General features: G+C 37.7%; 5 protein-coding genes across 10 annotated transcripts in view; 3 read left to right on the top strand and 2 right to left on the bottom strand.

Annotated features, from left to right (window-relative positions):
* Positions 1-266: 266 nt before the first annotated feature.
* LOC105831577 (histone demethylase UTY) lies at positions 267-3,897 on the top strand. Its single transcript, XM_036287518.1, has 3 exons — positions 267-293; positions 941-1,687; positions 1,928-3,897. The coding sequence occupies exons 1-3, from the start codon at positions 267-269 to the stop codon at positions 2,591-2,593; spliced, it is 1,440 nt and encodes a 479-aa protein (XP_036143411.1). The 3' UTR covers positions 2,594-3,897.
* On the bottom strand, positions 3,591-4,993 carry LOC105831581 (metallo-beta-lactamase domain-containing protein 1). 2 transcript variants are annotated; one of them, XM_012671793.2, is made up of 4 exons: positions 4,789-4,993; positions 4,431-4,598; positions 4,241-4,360; positions 3,591-4,109 (listed from the first exon to the last, which is right to left on the bottom strand). In XM_012671793.2, exons 1-4 carry the CDS (start codon positions 4,940-4,942, stop codon positions 3,910-3,912), a joined length of 642 nt encoding a protein of 213 aa, XP_012527247.1. In that variant the 5' UTR covers positions 4,943-4,993; the 3' UTR covers positions 3,591-3,909. The 2 variants fall into 2 exon arrangements, with proteins under 2 accessions (XP_012527247.1, XP_012527248.1); XM_012671794.2 differs by having other exon boundaries at positions 4,719-4,880.
* Positions 4,994-5,363: 370 nt separating this feature from the next.
* LOC105831580 (integrator complex subunit 9) lies at positions 5,364-9,781 on the top strand. Its single transcript, XM_012671792.2, has 11 exons — positions 5,364-5,502; positions 5,805-6,002; positions 6,094-6,256; positions 6,319-6,557; positions 6,797-7,043; positions 7,309-7,489; positions 7,578-7,813; positions 8,101-8,312; positions 8,471-8,656; positions 8,830-9,024; positions 9,164-9,781. The coding sequence occupies exons 1-11, from the start codon at positions 5,494-5,496 to the stop codon at positions 9,281-9,283; spliced, it is 1,986 nt and encodes a 661-aa protein (XP_012527246.1). The 5' UTR covers positions 5,364-5,493; the 3' UTR covers positions 9,284-9,781.
* On the bottom strand, positions 9,671-12,777 carry LOC105831579 (FUN14 domain-containing protein 1). Of its 4 annotated transcripts, none has more exons than XM_028188813.2 (4): positions 12,517-12,777; positions 11,675-11,842; positions 11,399-11,594; positions 9,671-10,733 (listed from the first exon to the last, which is right to left on the bottom strand). In XM_028188813.2, the coding sequence occupies exons 2-4, from the start codon at positions 11,833-11,835 to the stop codon at positions 10,548-10,550; spliced, it is 543 nt and encodes a 180-aa protein (XP_028044614.1). In that variant the 5' UTR covers positions 11,836-11,842; positions 12,517-12,777; the 3' UTR covers positions 9,671-10,547. The 4 variants fall into 4 exon arrangements, with proteins under 4 accessions (XP_028044614.1, XP_012527243.1, XP_012527242.1 ...); XM_012671789.3 differs by lacking the exon at positions 12,517-12,777 and adding an exon at positions 11,940-12,307; XM_012671788.3 differs by lacking the exon at positions 12,517-12,777 and adding an exon at positions 12,024-12,307.
* Positions 12,778-12,820: 43 nt separating this feature from the next.
* The window catches only part of LOC105831887 (histone demethylase UTY), a 71,625-nt gene continuing 64,772 nt past the window's right edge, over positions 12,821-19,673 (top strand). The window contains exons 1-3 of one of the 2 annotated variants that reach the window (XM_036287235.1): positions 12,821-13,535; positions 13,987-14,243; positions 14,654-14,762. In XM_036287235.1, the coding sequence (XP_036143128.1) occupies positions 13,468-13,535; positions 13,987-14,243; positions 14,654-14,762 (434 nt within the window). In that variant the 5' untranslated portion in view covers positions 12,821-13,467. The remainder of the gene's footprint in view (positions 13,536-13,986; positions 14,244-14,653; positions 14,763-19,673) is intronic. The other variant, XM_036287234.1, reaches the window with a different exon arrangement.

Below are 19,673 nucleotides of genomic sequence, written 5' to 3'. Positions count from 1 at the left end.
ACTTATTAAGGTCAGGTAAGTTGCAAATTGCGACTCGAAAATAATATAATATTTGTATATAAAATCATCTGCAATTACAAAATGTCATCATTGCTTCAATCTAATAAGATTCTTTAGTTTTTCCAGAGATTTTCTTTCAGTTTTTCACAAAGGAATATAAAAGTATATGAATTATACATTGATTTAAATGTGATCTGGACATCAGTTTCGGTAAACAACTTTCTCCATTAATTTCAACGCACATGTCGATCGCTAACTTAGACACGATGATTCAAGAATTACGCATGATGCCAGTAAGTTTAATTAATTTAAAATTTTAATTGTGTAATTATATATTTAAGAAGGATGTAATATTCTTCGATATTCATATTAAGAATTCTATTTCTTACAAAAAATCCGCAAACAATAGGTGAAATTAATAGTTTTCTTTGTTATTAATGAAGACAATCTTTATTTACATGTGTTCTCATTGTAATTGGATATGTTAAAAATAATTTTATCTTGCTGTACATGAAATTCTTGCATAGAATTATGTAAAAATTGACCTTGCATTTTTATGTTATATTCGTGTCTTGGAGAGGGAATTATTTCGAACACACTTGCTTGACAACAAAATATTGTGCCGAGCAAGCAACGTGATTATTTCAGAGATAAACAAAGAACGCGCTATACCCAATGATTATTGTTTATCCACATAATAAAGATCGCCAACAGAACATTTAACATGTTGTATCTCCAAATACCTGTATGTGGAGAAGGGGGACATTTATGTATTATTGAGTCTATGTCCTCTGTATTCGCATCACTTTGCCACTCAATTACCTTCAAATCAAGTGTGTTAATAAAATTCGTTAGTATGTGTAATAATGGATCACTTTAACAAGCCGTTAGTATTCATTCTGCAGAATCTGATTATTTTTGCTTTTTGCTAAATAAATAATTTTTATTTTATTTATCTAGGCAGCAGCTAGAACAGGAAATAAACATCTCATTGGATGCTTCAACGATTATCAAGAAATGCAAGTGTAAAAAAGTGAACCAGGTGCCGAGATGTTCGTTAGTAAACGATTGTTCGTTACCGGACCCGCCCGTACAACAATTGTCGAAGCAACAATTATTACCGCCGACAAAGAACTGTTACATAAAAAACAAAGAGGAGGCATTCCATCCGGAGTTGCAGGAAACTTGTCTGAAACATCCCATTGTTATAATACGTGGTCTCTGTAGAGCACTCCAGCTTGATCTAAGCCTTTTTGACACTGAAACTGTGGTCAAGACAAATCCAGAACTGATTATCGAAAGGCGCGACCAAATAAGCCACGCTTCTGATGAAAATTGGCATGAGCTACGGAAGGAGAAGGTTTGGAAGTTTCCCAGTTATCTTAAGCATACGACAATCAGTAAGTATGCAAAATATCAAGCCAAGATTCTCAAGAGGAGCAATAAGAGAAATGGTATAAATGACAACGTATCCATTTCCGACGATGAAATGACCGAGCATGACGATGAAATGGTGAAATTCGCTACTAATGTGGATATATCAGTCGCGGAAAATCCAAAGTGGAAGCCGCAGGTGAAAGAATTGAAGAAGTTACCGCCCTTCCTCAGAGTGAAATGTAACGATAATATGCTCAGTTATGTGGGCCACGATATTTTAGGGATGAACACCGTCCAGTTATATATGAAGGTATAATTCAACATTTAATATAACATTATTTTAAGTTTAGAACATTAAGGATGTGTTCAGTATATTTGGAAAGTGTTGACTGTCGATTCAATCTATATAATTGTCATTTACATTTGCTCAAATTGGTGGAAGAATTAACGTCTGTCAGAACGTGGTGAAGAACAAAACACACGCTCGAGGAAAACTAGAAAATTGTATATAAACACAATTAAGCATTAAGACCTAGCTCTTTGTCTTTAGGTACCCGGTTGCAGAACGCCCGGGCATCAAGAGAATAATAATTTCTGCTCAGTCAACATTAACATCGGACCAGGTGACTGCGAATGGTTCGCGGTACCAAACGACTATTGGAGCGTGATACATTCGCTCTGTGAGCAAAACGACATTGATTACTTGCGTGATAGCTGGTGGCCACCTGATCTGAATGCTTTGCACGAGAAGAACATCCCGGTGTACAGATTCTATCAAAAAGCGGGCGACGTCGTGTGGGTAAACGTCGGCTGCGTTCATTGGGTGCACGCAATTAACTGCTGCAACAACATCGCGTGGAACGTCGGCCCGTTCACCGCCGAACAGTATCAGCTGGCGATAGAACGTTACGAATGGAATAAGGTGCGACGGTACCAGTCGGTCGTGCCGATGGTGCAGCTTTCATGGAACCTGGCGCACCGCGCTAAGGTATCGAATAGGGAACTGTTCGAGCTGATCAAAAACTGCCTGCTGCAAACGATGAAACAGAATTACTTGTTGCGGAAGTTTATAAAACGCAAGGGCATAAAAGTGAGAAATGGCGACCACAAGTACGATCACATATTTTATTGCAAAATTTGCGAGGTATATTTTCCGCTTCCAGTATATATATATTATATTACATTATTACAGTATTTAAGTTGTTTCGTATATTAAAAGCGGATCTTTAAAAATTCTTTGCAGATTGAAGTGTTCAATATATTAATTTGTGAGGAACAAGAAGATGAAGTCTATGCATATTGTATAGACTGTGCGCTAAAACAGTCTCCTTCGTTGAAGAAATTTTCTTGCTTTCGAAAATATCGCATGAAAACGCTAATGAAAATTTACGATAATTTTATATGTCAATAACTACCGACACCACTTACGATTATCGTTGATTCTATTATGGAAATCATAGATAAAAAATTAGCCAATCTTATTGGGATAGCATGAATACATTTCCTGAATAGTTTAGAGTAAGCCACGTTTTTTTGTATGCAGAATTATCGAATTTTATTCGTATTGTGAAATTAAGATCAAGCATTTAATTTTTCTATTGTGAGTAATAAAATGTAGTATTCTGTTCACTTGTTTTCATATTATGTTACCATATGATAACTACTGAAAACTAACATGAATTTCATATATTAATGTAGTTAAATGTATGTTATCATATGTTATTAGCGTAACAAATATGAGTGGCAAAGGAAACTCAGCTTGCTTTGCAAGTGTATCTGTTTCACAATATGAATAAAATCGTAGTATGTAGATTGTGTTCAGAGAGCACACATTAGCTATTGCGTCAATTTATCCTTGCTTTACATCGAATGACCGATGTAGATGAAACGACGTTATAGGTGACATTGACGATGCGCTCCTGGAAGCGGAGCCGTAGTAGTAGGAATTTACTACATTTGACTGTACTGATAAGTAAACGAATTATTTACAAAGATTAAGATAAAAAAGGAGATTGTCCTTTACATAAAAAAGGATTTGTCCTTTACATAAAGATATAAAAAATCGTAAACGTATGAGAAACATTGATTTTCTTAATCTTTGTTAGAGAGTGTAAAAACAAACTGCTCTGTGCAAAACTGCTCAAATTGTTCATACATTTTTATACGCAAATCAATACTAAGATTAATAAAAAAATTTAATTAGTCAAACCATATCCGTTATAATACAAAATAAACTCTATTCATATAATGTTACAGTTGATAAAACTTGTAATTTCTGTTTTATTTTTTAGAGTGTAAATTTTAATAAGTTTAATTTTTAAGTCAGTTGATAAACGTTACATACACTTGACAAAAAAATTATTTATTAAAATCGATAAATGTGAAGGCAAAAGAACAAGTTTTTATCATAGTTTCCTATGTCTTACAAATATTAATTTTCGTTCTAATATTGTGTAATTATTTGTAGATATTTCTTTGTTATATTTTATAAAACTCTGCATAAAAATTTATTAACAAGATAAAAATATAGTCTCATTGAATCACTTGACTCTTTACGATTCCTCTCATAATATCTGTAACATGAAACATTGGCCCATGCCCAGGTATTATAAAGTCCGCGAGATTTATTATATGAGAACGCATGACAGATTGAGTTTTTAATAATTCTGGTGTGCTCAATGACTTCCATATGGATGGTGTCAGAATATCTTCCTCTTTCTCAAATAAATCTCCTATAAAAATATGAAATTTAATGTAATATAAGTATATAATTATAAATATAGTAAAAAAACTTTGATTATGTTAGTATAATTAGAGTTTGCTAAAACTATGTCAATAATCACTGAATCTCTCCTGCAAATACCTGTAATGGCGAGAAGCTTTACTTCCTCATCTTTCATTGTCTTCACCAGGACAGTGACATCCTCCCTTGTGTGTCCTGGTGTGGCTGTAACTTTAACACCTGGACAAAGCTCGTAGCCTCCTGAAAAAAAATATTAACTTTCTCTAATAGCAATCATAATTCTGTTTGAATATGTCTCGATCAAACTTACCATTCGAAATCCGTGGATCCTCGTAAAATATAGTACCACGTTGAACAGTCAAGCCTACAATGTGTTCCGCATTTGTGAACAGATTGTTGTTTCCTATGTGATCAGAATGACTGTGAGTGCAAACTACGTAATCAATATCCCATGGCTGGATTTTACGCTGTGTGAGCACTAAAGAAAAAAAGTATTATATATTATGTAGAATTATGGACATAATTATTGATATAATTAATAAAATAATTATAAAATCATAAATTACGTATCGAATATTATGATTATCTCGATACTTGCCAACGCAAATTAAAATGTTGCTATGCATATTAATAAAATATTGCAAAATATCGGTGCATTTATTATGCACCTTCTATTAGTTTATCGCGATCCCAGGCAGTCATAGTGTCGACGATGATCAATTTTCCTGGGCCCTTTATCAGAGTACAAGTGCAATTCGCGTCCATTCTTCCGTCATCCAAGTTCTTGGAGTAGCCGTCGAACAGGACAACGACTTCGCACATTTTGGCGGATAATTGCTCGTCACGGAGGAAGAAATGAAGAGGTAAAGAGCGATGCTGTGTCTCGTTGGAAGAGCATTTACATATAAAGACTGGGAAGGATCGTTTATCGCGCGGATGCGGTTATGCTGTCACTTAACCTCAAAACCGTTCAGTTCTAGCACAATTCGCCGCTCCTCTCTTCATGTCAAGTAACAATTTTTTTGTCGTTTCCTGGTCTTACGCGGTGAAATACGTGCGTGGACAAAATTTCGTTGGAATTTCTTAGGAAACTGGCGTCCCATGTGACAGTTCGCAACGCTGAAAGTGAGATCGTGCCGATCGTGGTCCACGTGGTTCTTTCCGGATCAAGTCGATCAAGATCGAATTGAATAGGAAGCAAAACGGAAGGGAAAAAGGAAAAGAAAGAAATTTACTCTGAAAACTCAAGAGTGCAAATTTGAGACTCAGCTAATTATTAGAGATTTGAAATTCAGTCTTTGTGAAATTCAATCTAAAAAAACTCGACTACGAAACGAATATTCTCATGTTGAGCTTGTAAACAAGGACTCGAGATGAGGCTGGTAATTATAATTTAATTAAAAGCCATCAATATATAAATTTACAATAGATAAATTTACAGTTACTTTTTATTTGCTAGCTCATTAATATAATAAATATAATTTTTGAATATGAAAATCTTTTTATGAAGAAAAAATAGAGATTATTTAATAAATAATAATATGAGTTCAATATTTAGTATCTAAAAGAGTTACTGTATTATAAAATTTTATAGCTTCATATTTTGAATATAATGGCTTACTAAATGAATAACATTTGATTGACATATTGTTTACAAAAATCAATTGGTAACTGTCATTTTCAGTATTGCCTGTCAAGTGAGCCGACAAAGCCATGTCTGGTTCTAACTTTCAAGGGAACCACACTGATGTTGGACTGTGGCTTGAGCATGCAATCCATTTTACATTTCATGCCATTGCCTATGGTTCCAAGCAGCAAGTTCAATTCCTTACCAACATGGTTGCCACGTAATGAAAATCAGCAAGATTGGCAAATTGAGGGGGTTAGCAAGATTTAAATTTCCAATCCTTAACATTAATCTTTAAATTATTTCACATAGTAATTGTATAAGTATATATTGTCTTTATTTCAAGGAGCTGAAAGAATGTTGTGGTAGAGTCTTTGTGGATTCAGTGCCAGAGTTCACTCCTCCTCTGGAGAAGATAATCGATTTCTCAGAGATTGATGCTATTTTGATATCCAACTACACGTGCATGCTTGCATTACCATTCATAACAGAAGGCACAGGTTTTAAAGGTATAGCAATTGTATTCATTATATAAATATGATTTTAAATTTGAGAATACAATGGTTCAAAGGTATAATATATGCCACCGAACCGACGTTGCAAATTGGACGATTTTTTATGGAGGAACTGGTAGAGTTTATTGAACGGACTCCAAAAGCGACAATGGCCAAACATTGGAAGGATATGTTGCATATGTTACCGTCTCCGTTGGCGGAAATTAGACCAAAATCCTGGAAGCATATTTACTCCATGGCAGCTGTGAATTCAGCACTATCGCACATCCAAACGGTTGGATATGATCAAAAGCTAGTAAGTTGAAAACAATAAGTTATTTGTACGAAATATAAGTTGTTAATTAACTTTAACATACTGTTTATATAAAATGTCGAGTTTATATAACTTTTAGATGATTTTTCAGCAAACAAACACACAATTATTGGAAACATTCAATAATATTTTAAATTTAAAACATTTGAAGAATCTTGCTTATAAATTTTTTCACAGTTAGCTATTCCACGACTCGATAATCACGTTCGAATTACTTGCAGGATATATATGGTGCTCTAACAGTCACACCAATCAGTTCGGGGTTCTGTTTGGGTAGTAGTAATTGGTTAATATCCAGCGATCATGAAAAGATTGCGTTTGTTAGTGGTTCGTCTACGTTAACTACCCACCCGAAGCCCATGGATCAAGTTACATTGAAACACGCCAATTTGTTGATTTTGACGGGGTTAACGCAAACGCCTACTGCCAATCCAGACACGATGCTCGGAGAATTGTGCATGACTGTTGGTAAGTGCAATCCCATACATCTGATAAACTGGTACATCCAACAAAAAGATGATCTTTTGATACTTTAATATAAAAATCTTAAAATTAACGATAAAAAATATATCTTTCTTGCATGATTTCTTCTAATACAAGAATAATTTTCCTTACTGCTTTGATGTGTTACGATTTACTGGATTTGTATTGTTGATTATGATCTGAACTGTACTTCTGAAAATATACTTTAGGACCTTTAGGTAATTCTTTCTCATCACGTAAATTTTTGCAGCTGTGACTCTTAGAGCTGGTGGGTGCGTCTTAATACCTTGCTATCCCTCCGGCGTTGTGTATGATTTATTTGAGTGTCTGAGCACTCATCTGGACAAGTCGGGCTTCACGCAAGTGCCTCTTTTTTTCATCTCGCCGGTGGCGGAGACGTCCTTGGCTTATTCGAATATCCTTGCCGAATGGTATAATTGACGAAGTGATTCTAAGAAAATTCCGATACTGCATTCTATTATGTTTTTTACTGCGTTTACTATCGTCCTTTATTTCTAGGCTGTCAACAGGTAAACAAAACAAAGTTTATCTTCCAGAGGAACCGTTTCCACACGCTTTCCTCGTGAAGAACGCTCGATTGAAGCACTATACCTCTACGTACGCAGAAGGATTCAGCAGCGATTATCGACAGCCTTGCGTCGTCTTCTGCGGCCATCCCAGTCTCCGATTTGGTGATGCTGTGCATTTCGTGCAGCTATGGGGCAACAATCCCCTGCACACTGTGATTTTTACCGGTATAATTTTGTTCAGAAGATATCAGAAAGTAATGCAATAATTTTGCGTTTGTAATTCTATATTATTATCCGAGAGATAGGAAAAATATGTGTAAAATACAATATAGATAGTCCTAAACATCTTTTGTACCATTCCAAAAGTTCTTAGAAGCTCTGCGTTGCATTATTTTCTGAATATCTTATATTTAGACACATATAATTGCACATGTTTATTTTCATTGTATTTTATTAATATTTTATTTGTACACTGTTATTTATATAATCGCTCATTGTATTTGGTTTTGCAGAACCTGATTTTCCATACTTGGACGCCCTAGCCCCTTTTCAACCATTGGCTATGAAAGCAGTGCACTGTCCTATCGATACCTCTCTGAATTTTACTCAGGCTAATAAACTCATACGAGACTTGAAGCCAGAGCATCTCGTTATTCCGGAGGTTTACACGCAGCCCCCTGCAATGGCACAACACAGAACAGATCTCGTTATTGAATCTATCGGAGTTAGTATTCAATTTTTATTTAACATAACAAGTATCTTGGTTTTACAATTTGTGTTCACAATCTTTATTTTGTATATTCTCTTCGCTCTATATTTATAAAATATATATAAATATAAAAAGTATTCTATAAAATAACTTGCATAATCTCTTTGTTCAAGGATAAACCCTTGATTACGTTCAAACGCGGAGAGGTGATAAAATTGCCATTAAAGCGGAAGAAGGGCCGCGTGTTCATCGAACCGGAATTAGCGAGCAGTATTATACCAAGTGAAGTAAGACCTGGCTTGAGTCTCGCATCTGTCACTGGCGAGCTTGAGGTCAAGGACAACGTGTACACCATAAAAGTAATTACTAATATATAGAGAGATAAATACGAATTTTATGGTCAGGATAAATATCGTGCCATATTCTTTTATAAAAGATATCTTTACCGAATGAAAAGTGATTCATTAAAGGAAAAGAAACTCAATATCTTTGTATATATAGAATTTCGCTTCTAAATATGTAAAATTTTTAGAATGTAGAGGACAAACCGAGCGGAAAGAGGAAAATGTCGTTAGGTTCGCCTGCGCCTATTATGGAGGAAGTGTTAAAGGAGCGAAAGCACGAGTACGGGAATCTGGACCCACAAGAATTGCTACAGAAACTCAATCAGGAAGGTTTTCATGGAGCTAAGTTACAGCATAGTCCTACCTCTACGAGTATTCATTTGGTACGATTCGACGATTTCATTGATCACTCTTTCAATATATATAAACGTAGAAAATAATCTTTTCGATAATTATATAAACACAATCTATACAATTAAGAATTATTTGCTTAAAGTTGTACATTAATATGCCTACTTGTAGCAAGAAGAGGACACTCTGATCCAGATCGGAGATAATTCTACACACATTTTCTGTAATGGTGATCAAAAGATCCGCAAACGTCTCAGGAGTATAATAATGCAATGTCTGAAAAGATTTTGAGGTACGATATAACATTTTTAGTATTGACATTTTGCGAGACAATGTTTTACACTGCTATATTATATATATACATAATTTATTGTTTCAAAGCATGTGTATATTTATTTGCTCCATCATTCTGTAATTTTTATTCAGTAACATTAACTTAGCAATTAATTTCTAAATTGATTACAATAGAAAAGACTCTGTATCATCTAATTCAGCTAAATAAGAGGCAGTTATCTTTAAGTACTTCAAGTAAAATACAATACTTTTGACATTGTTTATCATATATGTTTAGAAATAACATAATAATACTTTCATATACATTTAGTTAAATTTCATTTTCTATTGTTACAAATTATTATTCATATATAAATGATTGAAAATTATTAAACCTGCAACAAATATCATTAAATAATTTTTATTGTTGACAATACATGTAAATATATGTATAAGTATAAATAATGCGATGGCAATATACTGTGATTAGCAAATTAAAAGCATATAAACAATGAAGAAAAATTGGAATCACAATCTTTTACAATAATAATATGAAGAATAGTGTACAATATTATTCTAATGTTTATCTCCTAGAATGACTAATTTCTTGCTGCATTCTGAACGAACAAGAAATCTCTGTACTGTTTTGTATGCACATGTTATATATAACCTTTGGTTTACACATGTTCTTTCCGAATTACGTGATAGTAAAATTACGGAGATTCTAAAATTTCTTTTCCTAATAAGAAATATTCCGAATCGCGCGTAAATTATAGGTAAAGAGTATAATACATAAAGTGAATAACTTTATTAAAGCAAAACCTTTAAAATTTCAATAAATCTGACTAGTACAAATAAATTCATTTTTTAATCGAATACGTCGAAAAACATTAGGGACTTTCATTTGTTTGATGTGTTAATTCTAGAAATGATAGCGATGAGTAAAATTTATTTTACTTGTTTAATCTTAAAAAAATTAAAAAATAAACAATTTGAGTTAAAAAAGAAAAAAACATAAGTGGTTCTGCAATGCACGAATAAGTTTTATTCACCGCTAACATCAATGACAGATTAAAAAATAAAGCCTTTATCTAGGATTATTAAGCGTAGTTCGCGCCACCCATTTCTTCAGCACGTTGATCTTGTTCCTTACCTCATCCATGATTGTGTTGTTATACTCGTCGACGACGTTGTCATGCGCGTCAATAGTAGCGGAACAACTGCTCTTCGACGCAACGTGAATGTTCCTCTTGGTTGCATTCAGAGTGCAGCAACTTATTACCTAGTTAGCGGTAGCGACACCGAGCGCGACTCCCGCCACAAATGAGACTAGAAAGAAGTGGAATTCCGTTGCCTGGAAGGTGTCCTCGTCACCGATCAACATGTGGTACCAGCGTCGCACACGAGTCTGCCCCTGTTTCACCAATCGCTCGGCTTTATCCAGCTTTTTATCGACGCATCTCTCGACCTGAAATATAGCGATAACATTCGTCAATGACTCGGCGGAGCGGAATTGGTAAAATCCTTGCACACCACAATTAATTTTATCATATACTTTTATTAAGGGGACTATATACAAAAATTATAATATGATTTAGATATTATAAAAGTTTCGAAGACATTCAGAATATGATTACTTTTATCGGTTAATATCGATATTATAAATTTTAATATTGATATTATATGTAACATTGCATTCAGTGGAAATATTGTAAAACGCAACGGTAATATAACTGATGGCAATCATTCTAAATGTTCGTTTACATTTTTTTGCACACAAAACATTAAAGTTATTGCTCTTTACTTCACCAAGATAGACCGATAATGAAACCACCAAGAAAACTCGTGGCAATGAATGAGTTCATCCTCCATAATTTCCCTACCTGTAAAAAAACATACACTTGTAAAAAAAGAAAGGAAAGTAAATATGTATCAAATAAGTTGAGTTATCAAAGAGACATTTTGTCAAAGTTGAAAACAAAATTACAGATTTTAGATAATTTTCATTGAAGATAATCATCATATTATGACATATTGTTTTTAAAAAATTAAAAATAGGAAGCTTTTTCAATCTAATTCTTCAATGTGAGTCTATGAGAATCTACAAAATCAATCTTTTGTAGTAATCTTCACCTTATCCATGAAATGTGGCCCTTCGCCAGTAATTTTTTCTTCCACCTTGTCTGATATTTTCTCAGCCTTCGTCTTGATCTTATCCCAGTTGATATTTATGTAGCCCTGATGCGCGGCAATTTGCAGCATGATGATCCCACCGCCAATTGCACAGGCTGCCACCTTTCCGATCTTCATGGTGACAAATCCAGTTACCCTAAGTTATAAACCATGCAGTTAGTAATGAAGTTTGGTTACGAACAATTACAATAGTTTTGCAAAAAACAAAATGTATACCATCCAGATGTGCTGCCAATGAGAATCTGTTTGGTCGCTGAGGATTTGCTCACATCACCCAGGATTTTCTCCAAGAAAGGTTTGGCTTCCCGCGAGGCATCTGAACTGTAGGCTTCCTTGTTTGCATCCTCTTTATTCTTCTTGGCATTGGTAGTAGGCATCTTGGTGCTAGAAGAGAAGTTGCACGATTGATCAATGAGAGATTGTATATGATTTGTGTAACATTGCTTTGTGCGATTTTCAAGCTATTATATAAATTCCATACTTAAAATCTTGTATGCATCTGAGAGAAGTAAGTGTTAATATGTAGAATATCCAAGATTAAAAAGTCAAAATTGCTGTCTTTAACCTTTGGAGCAAAATTGCGGAAACAACGAATCCTCAATCTTTTGCTTCACTAATAACAGTCACTCGATTGATTGTTCGAATAACAAAGGGATCATGCGAGAAGAAGACTGATAGCCAATTTTTCTTCGTTGTCGTCACTCGATGCAGATTTGTGCGACGTAACGGAAATGTAAATATATCGATGACGAGTGTTTGCGGGAGGAGCCGCGGCGATTGTTGTTTTCGGAAAATCGGAAATTCCTAAGCTCGTTGGAAATTCCTAATCGACCGAAACACTCTGGCAAATTTCGGCAGGAAAAAGGGAAACTGCGTCACCGCGACAAAAACAAAGGACTCTACCGTCTAAAGAGTTTCCTCGTCCCCGAGCGAAAGACACCTCTGTTCTGATTATCAAGCAACGGATTATGTGGGATTATGCTCTCAGATGTACAAGGAATCGTCTCGCGGATATGAACGTTCAGAAGATGCGCGACATTTCGACGTGCGAGACTCACCTATTCTGGAAGATTTTTCGGAGACAATGAGAGACAGTGACGGACGCGACGAACGCTGTCGAATGCTGTCCGATGATTATGTCCGTTAGATCGAACGTAAATTGACGTAAGTAAACGCCGATACGATAATTTGGAGGGAGCCGAACGGCTCCCGAGACAGGTTTGTTCCCTTCACTTGCACCTTCTGCACTTTGCTCCTCTCCCTCTTTTTTTTCGATCAAATGTGAAACGTATGTTTTGTTAATTTCTCTATCTCGTCTTCTTTACACTCGGATTTATATATTTTTTCTCATTTTTTACTTTTATTTTTACTCACTTTAACGTGTGATCAAATTTCCCGTAATTACTTTTGCGCGTGACGTGTGATCTCCTGTATTTTTCGACGTATACTACATTGGTAATTTGTAACATTTGTATAAATTTCCTATGTCATTTTTAAATGGCCATATGTCATTTTTAAATAGGGTTAACGCTCAGTTTCCTTTTCTGACGTAACAAAAACCAACTCTCGTATCACCGCGTTCAAATTTACCGCCTGCCTGCAACTCAAAATGGCGGCAGAGTCATGTGACACATGCGCGGCGCGACGCGCGATTTGGTATCGGTTTCGTGCGTGTGTCGCGTCAGTTCGTGCCGGTTCGCGTGGTTGCCGCTGTTGTCGCCGCTGCCGCTGCTGTTGCTGCTAATCTTTCGCCGATAACTGCTCGCGATGAGGTGACGGCGCCGCGAAACTGATGACTCGCGTATGATCGCGCGCGCGCGCGCGACTTCCTCGCCGACGCAGGTGTTTCCGCGGAGTCGTCGTCGTCGTCGTCGTCGTCGTCGTCGTCGTCGTCGTCGTTGTCGTGTCGTGTGATTTCCGTCTCGCGCGGGTCGCGGATGTGAGACGCGCGGGGATCTTCCTTCCCCACCGGGACCGCGAGAAAGAGAGAGCGCGTGCAACATAAAAAAATGGCACAGGACACCGACGACATCAACCTCACGCCGCAGGAGTTGCAGACGCTGTCGGAGCTGGACAGGTGATTAATTCCGCCCGGAGTATTGCGCGCGCGCCTTGAACTTCCCCGCGATCAACGTCGCGGCCTTCCGTCCCGTCGCGGCGTCCAGCCGCTTCACGGCATAACCTAGAAAACGCGCGTTTGACAGCGCGCTCGTGCGCAACCTACTGACACCGTTTTCGCGCTTCCGACTGTACCACATATTCGGCGGCTGAGATTCGCGAGATCCTTCTCATATAAAAATGACACGTGCGCGTGTCGAAACTGAAAACCGCCAACTGGAACTCCGGCTCGACGCGCGGATGTTCCATGCTCGTCGGCACGCGAGCTGTCGAGCGTTTTAGGTGACACGTAAACACATACGTTGGGAATCCCCTAGCCGGGCGGGTATATCGTCGTAAATTCGATATTCGACAATGCGTTGCCATGATTCAGTAACAGAAGGCACTTTCTCTTCTTGTGCGCACCACAGTCGACAGTTCGGCTTCCTCAAGCTGAACTCTCCGGAACAGGCGAAGAGGAAGGCCCTGGTGGTGCGTGCCATCAAGTACCTGGAGCGCATGCTGGTTCAGGCCCAGGCGGAGAAGCAGCGCAGAAAAGCTGATAGTACAAAAGCGTGCCCGGATGATGCCAAGGAGAACGAAGACGAGGACAAAGGGATCAGCATTGATCCCAAGACTTATTGTAAACTGGGACATTTTCACTTGCTCTTAGAAGATTATGGCAAAGGTACTGTTACTTCATCTTGCTCCTGTATCTTGTATTTTTGCCATAAAATGACATGTATAAAATTTTGCACCTTTAAAATTCAGGCTAATCATTTAATTTGAGTTTTTTTTTAATAAGTTGAAAGTTCTTTTTTGAGTAATGTGAAATGCTCTCTCATTCTTTTCTATTCTAGATAAACTCTTACTTGCTTAAGTTAAATAATGAGATGTTAAAGAATTTATAAGTAATAGCAACTTGATATTTTGGTGATTGAGAACTCTTTGTTAAATGGTGGTAGGAAGAATTCCTAGAGCTACAAAAATTCCATTGATTTTGATGTTTTCTGTTACTTAGAAATTTCCCCGCAAGTGGAACAATTTTTTTTTATTCACAATGTAAACTCGCTCAGATTATTTTTTTTTTAATTGTAGCAATGTCGGCGTATCAGAAATTCTACTCTTTAAAAGGTGACTACTGGAAGGATGCTTCATTTCTATATGGGCTGGGTCTCGTTTACTTCCACTTCAATGCCTTCCAATGGTGAGTGCAAATAATTTTTTTTAAATGTATGTGCCTTCTGTGAAAGCAATGGTGAATTTTAGTACAAAAATTCATGCGTGAGTGCACTGTTGTGATTCTAATTCTAATGATACGAGTTACTAGGGTAAGTTGAAATTAATTGTGAATTAATTGAAATAAATGAATTTAACACGAATGATAAATTTCAATAAATTAATCTTTATTAATTAATAAAACCAGTTTCATTAAATTCACATCCGTTCTATTAAATTTATATTTTATATGAAGTAATTAAAATTTTATTATGGATTTTATAATAAGGGAAAGTAAATCTCTGCCTCCGAAGAAAATTTTTAATAAAATAAAATTGATTTAAAATTAATTGACAAATGTATAATTTTTTATTTATTTATTCTAAAATTTTGCAAGAAATTTTTTGTCGGTAATCCTTTATTAATGTCTTTTAAATATTGTTTTACCGACGAAAAGCTTAGTATTTATTAGTGTTTTTCGTTAAAATTACAATTGCTAGCTCGTATCATTTCGAAAACGGAAATCGGTATATGATACCACATATCAAAAACTACGCGAGCGTCTGGTGGATTCAACGAGCCGCCGATGCCAGGAACTTCTACGAAATGAGGATCATGCAATAAAATATTAGCTATACGAATCTCTTAAAAAAGTTTAGAGTGTTTTCTTTCTGCAATATGTCAATTATAGTGTATATCTATTATTTTTGCCAATGAATTATCTAAGACAATATAATTTTTAATTATATGAAGCGCTAGAAGAAACATGTGTGATACAAGCTGCGAGTGTGTTGAAACGTTCGATTTTACTTCTCGCGTGTAATTCTAAACGTGTAGAGCCGGTCAAGTAAGTTGGCTAGATCCTAGGAAAGCTGTAAAGGGCGAAGGGCCCGACCGACGAACGGCAAACATGGCGCCGACGGAAAAAATTCCGCAATCTCTCGCAAGAGTTGCTCGCCTTGAGAAGGGGGCGTCGGCCCTTGCAAGACGTACATATACGCAGAGTTCATCGTTCCCGGGAATCCCGGGCATCCTATCTTTCTCTCGCCCCCCCCCCCCCTCTACTCCTGTATTTTCCATTTATTTTTTAATTTTGTGGCTTGCACACGTGACACGGTCGCTCGCCGATAAGAGGCAAGTTGCTTTTCCGGGCGTCGATAAGACGTGTCGGTCTGAGAGTCGGTAAATCGCGAACATTCCTCTTTCGGATCACGGAGAAATGTTTTAATCAATATAAGATACAATTTACATTATTATACGCGTATACAAAATAAGCTATATGTTTTACGTGTCATAAAAGATTTAGATTTTTTTTTAAGAATAGTGAAAATTATATTCCATTTTTTGTTTTTGTTTATCTAAGGATCTTAGCTAAGGATACTAATCTTTTAGTATCCATTATTTTTAGTATATTGTAGATTTATTTTATTTTCAGTAAGATTACAAAATTATTGATTTCCTATTTATCGACATAAAAATATCAACAATTTGTTTTTGTTATGGACATGAAATTGTCTTTTACTCTCTTCATTTTTGCGTATTTTGTGTAAAAGAATTTGGAATTCTGTACAGTCAGTTCAATGACATTTTTTAATAAAAAATATGATTGCCTCATTACGCGCGAATAATTTACTCTCTTATGATAACGGTTAGTATATTGTGCAGCCGAAAGATGTCTCTGGGGTCGCGCGGACGAGTTGGCGACGTGCCTACGTGCCGAACGGCAGCTCGGTCATGGCGCCGCCGCCGTCTGATTGGAGGGTGGGAAGCGGGTCGTGGAGGGCGATAATAGGCCAAATATGCACGTCTCTCTCGTTGGAACCGAAATAGAATTTCAGGAGCGCCGTGTATACGTAACTCCAGCCATGACGGCGCGGCGCAGCCGACTGCCGCAACATGTGTAAACAAACTCCGGCGGCGAAATTCGGCCTATACGAATTCCACCCGAACCCACGGTCTTACCGCGCACGAAATATCCGCGGGCGAGAATACATCATGGAAACGGGGCGTCCCTCCCACCTCGTCCCCCGTCCCCTTCATTCCACCTTCATTCGACGCATGCATATTACATGATTGTTTATAATCGATGCCTCGGCGGCTCCACGGGGCGGATTTGACTGAATTGAACCTGACTGAAATCGAGGATCTCCGAGACTTGACTGGCACTAAGTCGGAACAAACGAATACCACAATATAAGTCCTTGCAGTTAGCGCGTATTCTTAATAAATGTAAATCGTAAGAAAAACGGCGAACTTTTTTCGAACTGTGATTTAATTCCTTGCAGCGTAACGCGTTTTTTGAACGGGCAATGTAAATAATTATTGTACAAATATATATTTTCTGACAATAAAAAAATAATCATCCCAAGTTCAATACATAGAAAACCGAACAACGATAAATTTATATTAAATAGGCTATGATTTAACGCTTAAACGCTTATTATGACGTTAATCTAAAAAATAAACATTTAGATTTATATCAAATCAGCTTCCGTGTTAAAATGATTTAAATATGTGAGTTAAATCCGTAAAATTAATCAATTATGTCTGTTAAGTCGCAGTTAAAATCGCAGGTAAATAGCACAGAAAATTTTTAATTCTTTATTACGTTATTGACATTTTTTGCATTGTATGACGTGGCGCAACTTGCTTTTTTTTCTGCGCAATGCACGCGTTCTCCTCTCTTTTCATTTCGCTTCCTCGCCGCATTCCTCGCGTTCCGCGCGAATAATAACGCGCGCGAATTTGTAAATTGGGTCGGCACCGTTTAACTTACCTAATTGCCAACGCGTCGAAAATAGCCCGCGATTTATCCGGAAGATCGCGCGGGCAGTATGTAATATATCGGACACCGTTCCGCGTGCATACGCACATTCGTCACTCTTTCCACGATCGCGGCTCTCTCGGATCGAGGGATTTCGAAATCTACGCGTTTTCCTCGATGGTTTTTTTTTTCTTCGACCGCGAATAACACGAGAAATGCCAATATAATGATTCCACGGTCGGAGAGAATCTAATGCCGTGGGAACATGAAGTCAATGATTTTGCACGGTGAAAAGTTTTGTACTAAATTTAACACATTCCATGCACAAGAATTACACAAGATATTTGTATAACTGAGAAGAAGAACGTTAATCCTTATATATGTATATTAACTAATAAATTTATATATTATCGCAGATAAGTTTTGTTTAATTAAGAAATATAGTCCAAAAAACAAAGTGGGATATGCCAATATCGATGATCCCACCCTCCATTAAATTTAACATAAATCTTTCAAGTGTGTAAAACTGATAGGACATCGGAAAAAACGCTGAAACTTGGGTAGAGATTTGAAAGACTCTTGAGACTCTTTCGTCTCGTGCGAGATAGCATCTTGGTCGAATCGGCGCGTTGCGGGGATAAGAGTCGCGTTTTGCGGTCGGTGCGACCGGTGTGCGCACAGGGCCGTCGCCGTCGCCACCGAACACGTGCACGCGTCGTCGGAAGAAGAGAGAAGAGAGCCGCGGAAGAGCCGGCGTAAAATCGATCGTTCGCCGCCGCCGCCACCGCGACGCATCTCTCTATGCGTCGCGCGTGACCTAGCGGCGCTCCGCCATGGCGGACGACGCACGATCCTTCCGTCCCGCACCCGAAAAGCCGAACGGTACGCGCCCGGACTAAAATCCCCTCTTGCCTTCCTCTCTTTCCCTTCCCCCGCCCCTTCCATTCCTAGCCCCCGGCCTTCCCTCGCGACGCGGTATCCTCTCCCTTTCCGCGCGCGAATCCCCGTGTATACGCGCCCCGGAGTTGCTCGCGGAGCTTGCTCTTCTCTCTCTCTCTTTCTCTCTCTCTCTCTCTCTCTCTCTCTCTCTAACTTGGCCGGGTTCGTCCCGCGCGAAAAATCATCGAGAATGCAAGATTTTGCTTCGGTAGAAGCCGCTAGTTAAAATTGACACATTTGCGTCGCTTACTCGAAAGTTTTGTTTATTATTCGCGCGTCCATTGAAAAGGCGTCCATTGAGAGTATTAGGCGACGGTCTCCGAGAAAATAACGACGTCGCGAAATCTATATATGCATCTATTCTGGCTATTGTTGTATTTTCGCCGTGTCGTTATATTTCCGGGAGCGAAATTGCTTGAATAGGACGCGCGCGCGCGCGCGCGCGGTGGCGTGTGAATCACCTTTGGGGTGATGCTGCGTCTCGGTTTTAAACCCCCCAGTAGGCGACAGGGAACAAAACCACTGGAGGAAGGGTTGCGTCACGTGCGCAGCGTGAGAGACGTTCGTTTTTACGATTTACGCACCATGCCGTATTTAATTAGGACCCCCTCAGTCCAATAACCTCGAAGTTATTGGCGCGCTAATCCTCGCAACAGATTCCGAATATTTCAGGAAGAGATCTTATAATCTTGCTAACTGAGAGTACTCAAATAATTTTTAAATCATCCTCAAATAGTTTCAACTTCATTCTTGGGCGATTGTACAATATAATATATGATACTTGGAAAAAAAGGATTCTTAAACAATTTTTGTTCACAAAGATACACTTGTAACTCTCTTTAAAAAAATACAACTGAGAGGTTTCTATTAAATATTCGTTTAAGCAATTTAAACATGTTGCGCACCCTGTCGTGTTTGATTCGTGTGTGTTATATTGAATCTGTAGGAAATTTTAATTGTCCGAAAATAGTTTATTATTTCTCCGCGCGCCCACCAATGAATGCTAAAAATAGGAAGGAATAATCGATAGGGGGGGGGGGGAGGGTGATAGCGACTAATTACCAATTCAAACGATCCCGTTACAAAGTCCGGCCGGCCATCGGCGACCGCCTACAAACGCGTGCATTCAATTCTCTCTCTCTCTCTCTCTCTCTCTCTCTCTCTCTCTCTCTCTCTCTCTCTCTCTCTCTCTCTCTC

Source organism: Monomorium pharaonis, chromosome 5, assembly GCF_013373865.1.
Source record: "Monomorium pharaonis isolate MP-MQ-018 chromosome 5, ASM1337386v2, whole genome shotgun sequence".
Lineage (NCBI taxonomy): Eukaryota > Metazoa > Arthropoda > Insecta > Hymenoptera > Formicidae > Monomorium > Monomorium pharaonis.
The sequence above is the reverse complement of the archived record's forward strand: the minus strand, read 5'-3'. Positions and strand labels throughout refer to the sequence as shown.

Coding starts and splice junctions, on each gene's coding strand:
- LOC105831577 (XM_036287518.1), top strand. CDS start 267: ATGATTCAAGAATTACGCATGATGCCA. Junction 294..940: donor AAGAATTACGCATGATGCCA/GTAAGTTTAATT, acceptor CTAAATAAATAA/TTTTTATTTTATTTATCTAG. Junction 1,688..1,927: donor CCGTCCAGTTATATATGAAG/GTATAATTCAAC, acceptor CTTTGTCTTTAG/GTACCCGGTTGCAGAACGCC.
- LOC105831581 (XM_012671793.2), bottom strand. CDS start 4,942: ATGTGCGAAGTCGTTGTCCTGTTCGACGGCTACTCCAAGAACTTGGAT. Junction 4,599..4,788: donor TCGCGATAAACTAATAGAAG/GTGCATAATAAA, acceptor TTTTTTCTTTAG/TGCTCACACAGCGTAAAATC. Junction 4,361..4,430: donor GGATCCACGGATTTCGAATG/GTAAGTTTGATC, acceptor ATTTTTTTTCAG/GAGGCTACGAGCTTTGTCCA.
- LOC105831580 (XM_012671792.2), top strand. Junction 6,003..6,093: donor AAGATTGGCAAATTGAGGGG/GTTAGCAAGATT, acceptor CTTTATTTCAAG/GAGCTGAAAGAATGTTGTGG. Junction 8,657..8,829: donor ACAACGTGTACACCATAAAA/GTAATTACTAAT, acceptor TAAAATTTTTAG/AATGTAGAGGACAAACCGAG.
- LOC105831579 (XM_028188813.2), bottom strand. CDS start 11,835: ATGCCTACTACCAATGCCAAGAAGAATAAAGAGGATGCAAACAAGGAA. Junction 11,595..11,674: donor ATTGGCAGCACATCTGGATG/GTATACATTTTG, acceptor TTTATAACTTAG/GGTAACTGGATTTGTCACCA. Junction 10,734..11,398: donor GGCCACATTTCATGGATAAG/GTGAAGATTACT, acceptor GCTATATTTCAG/GTCGAGAGATGCGTCGATAA.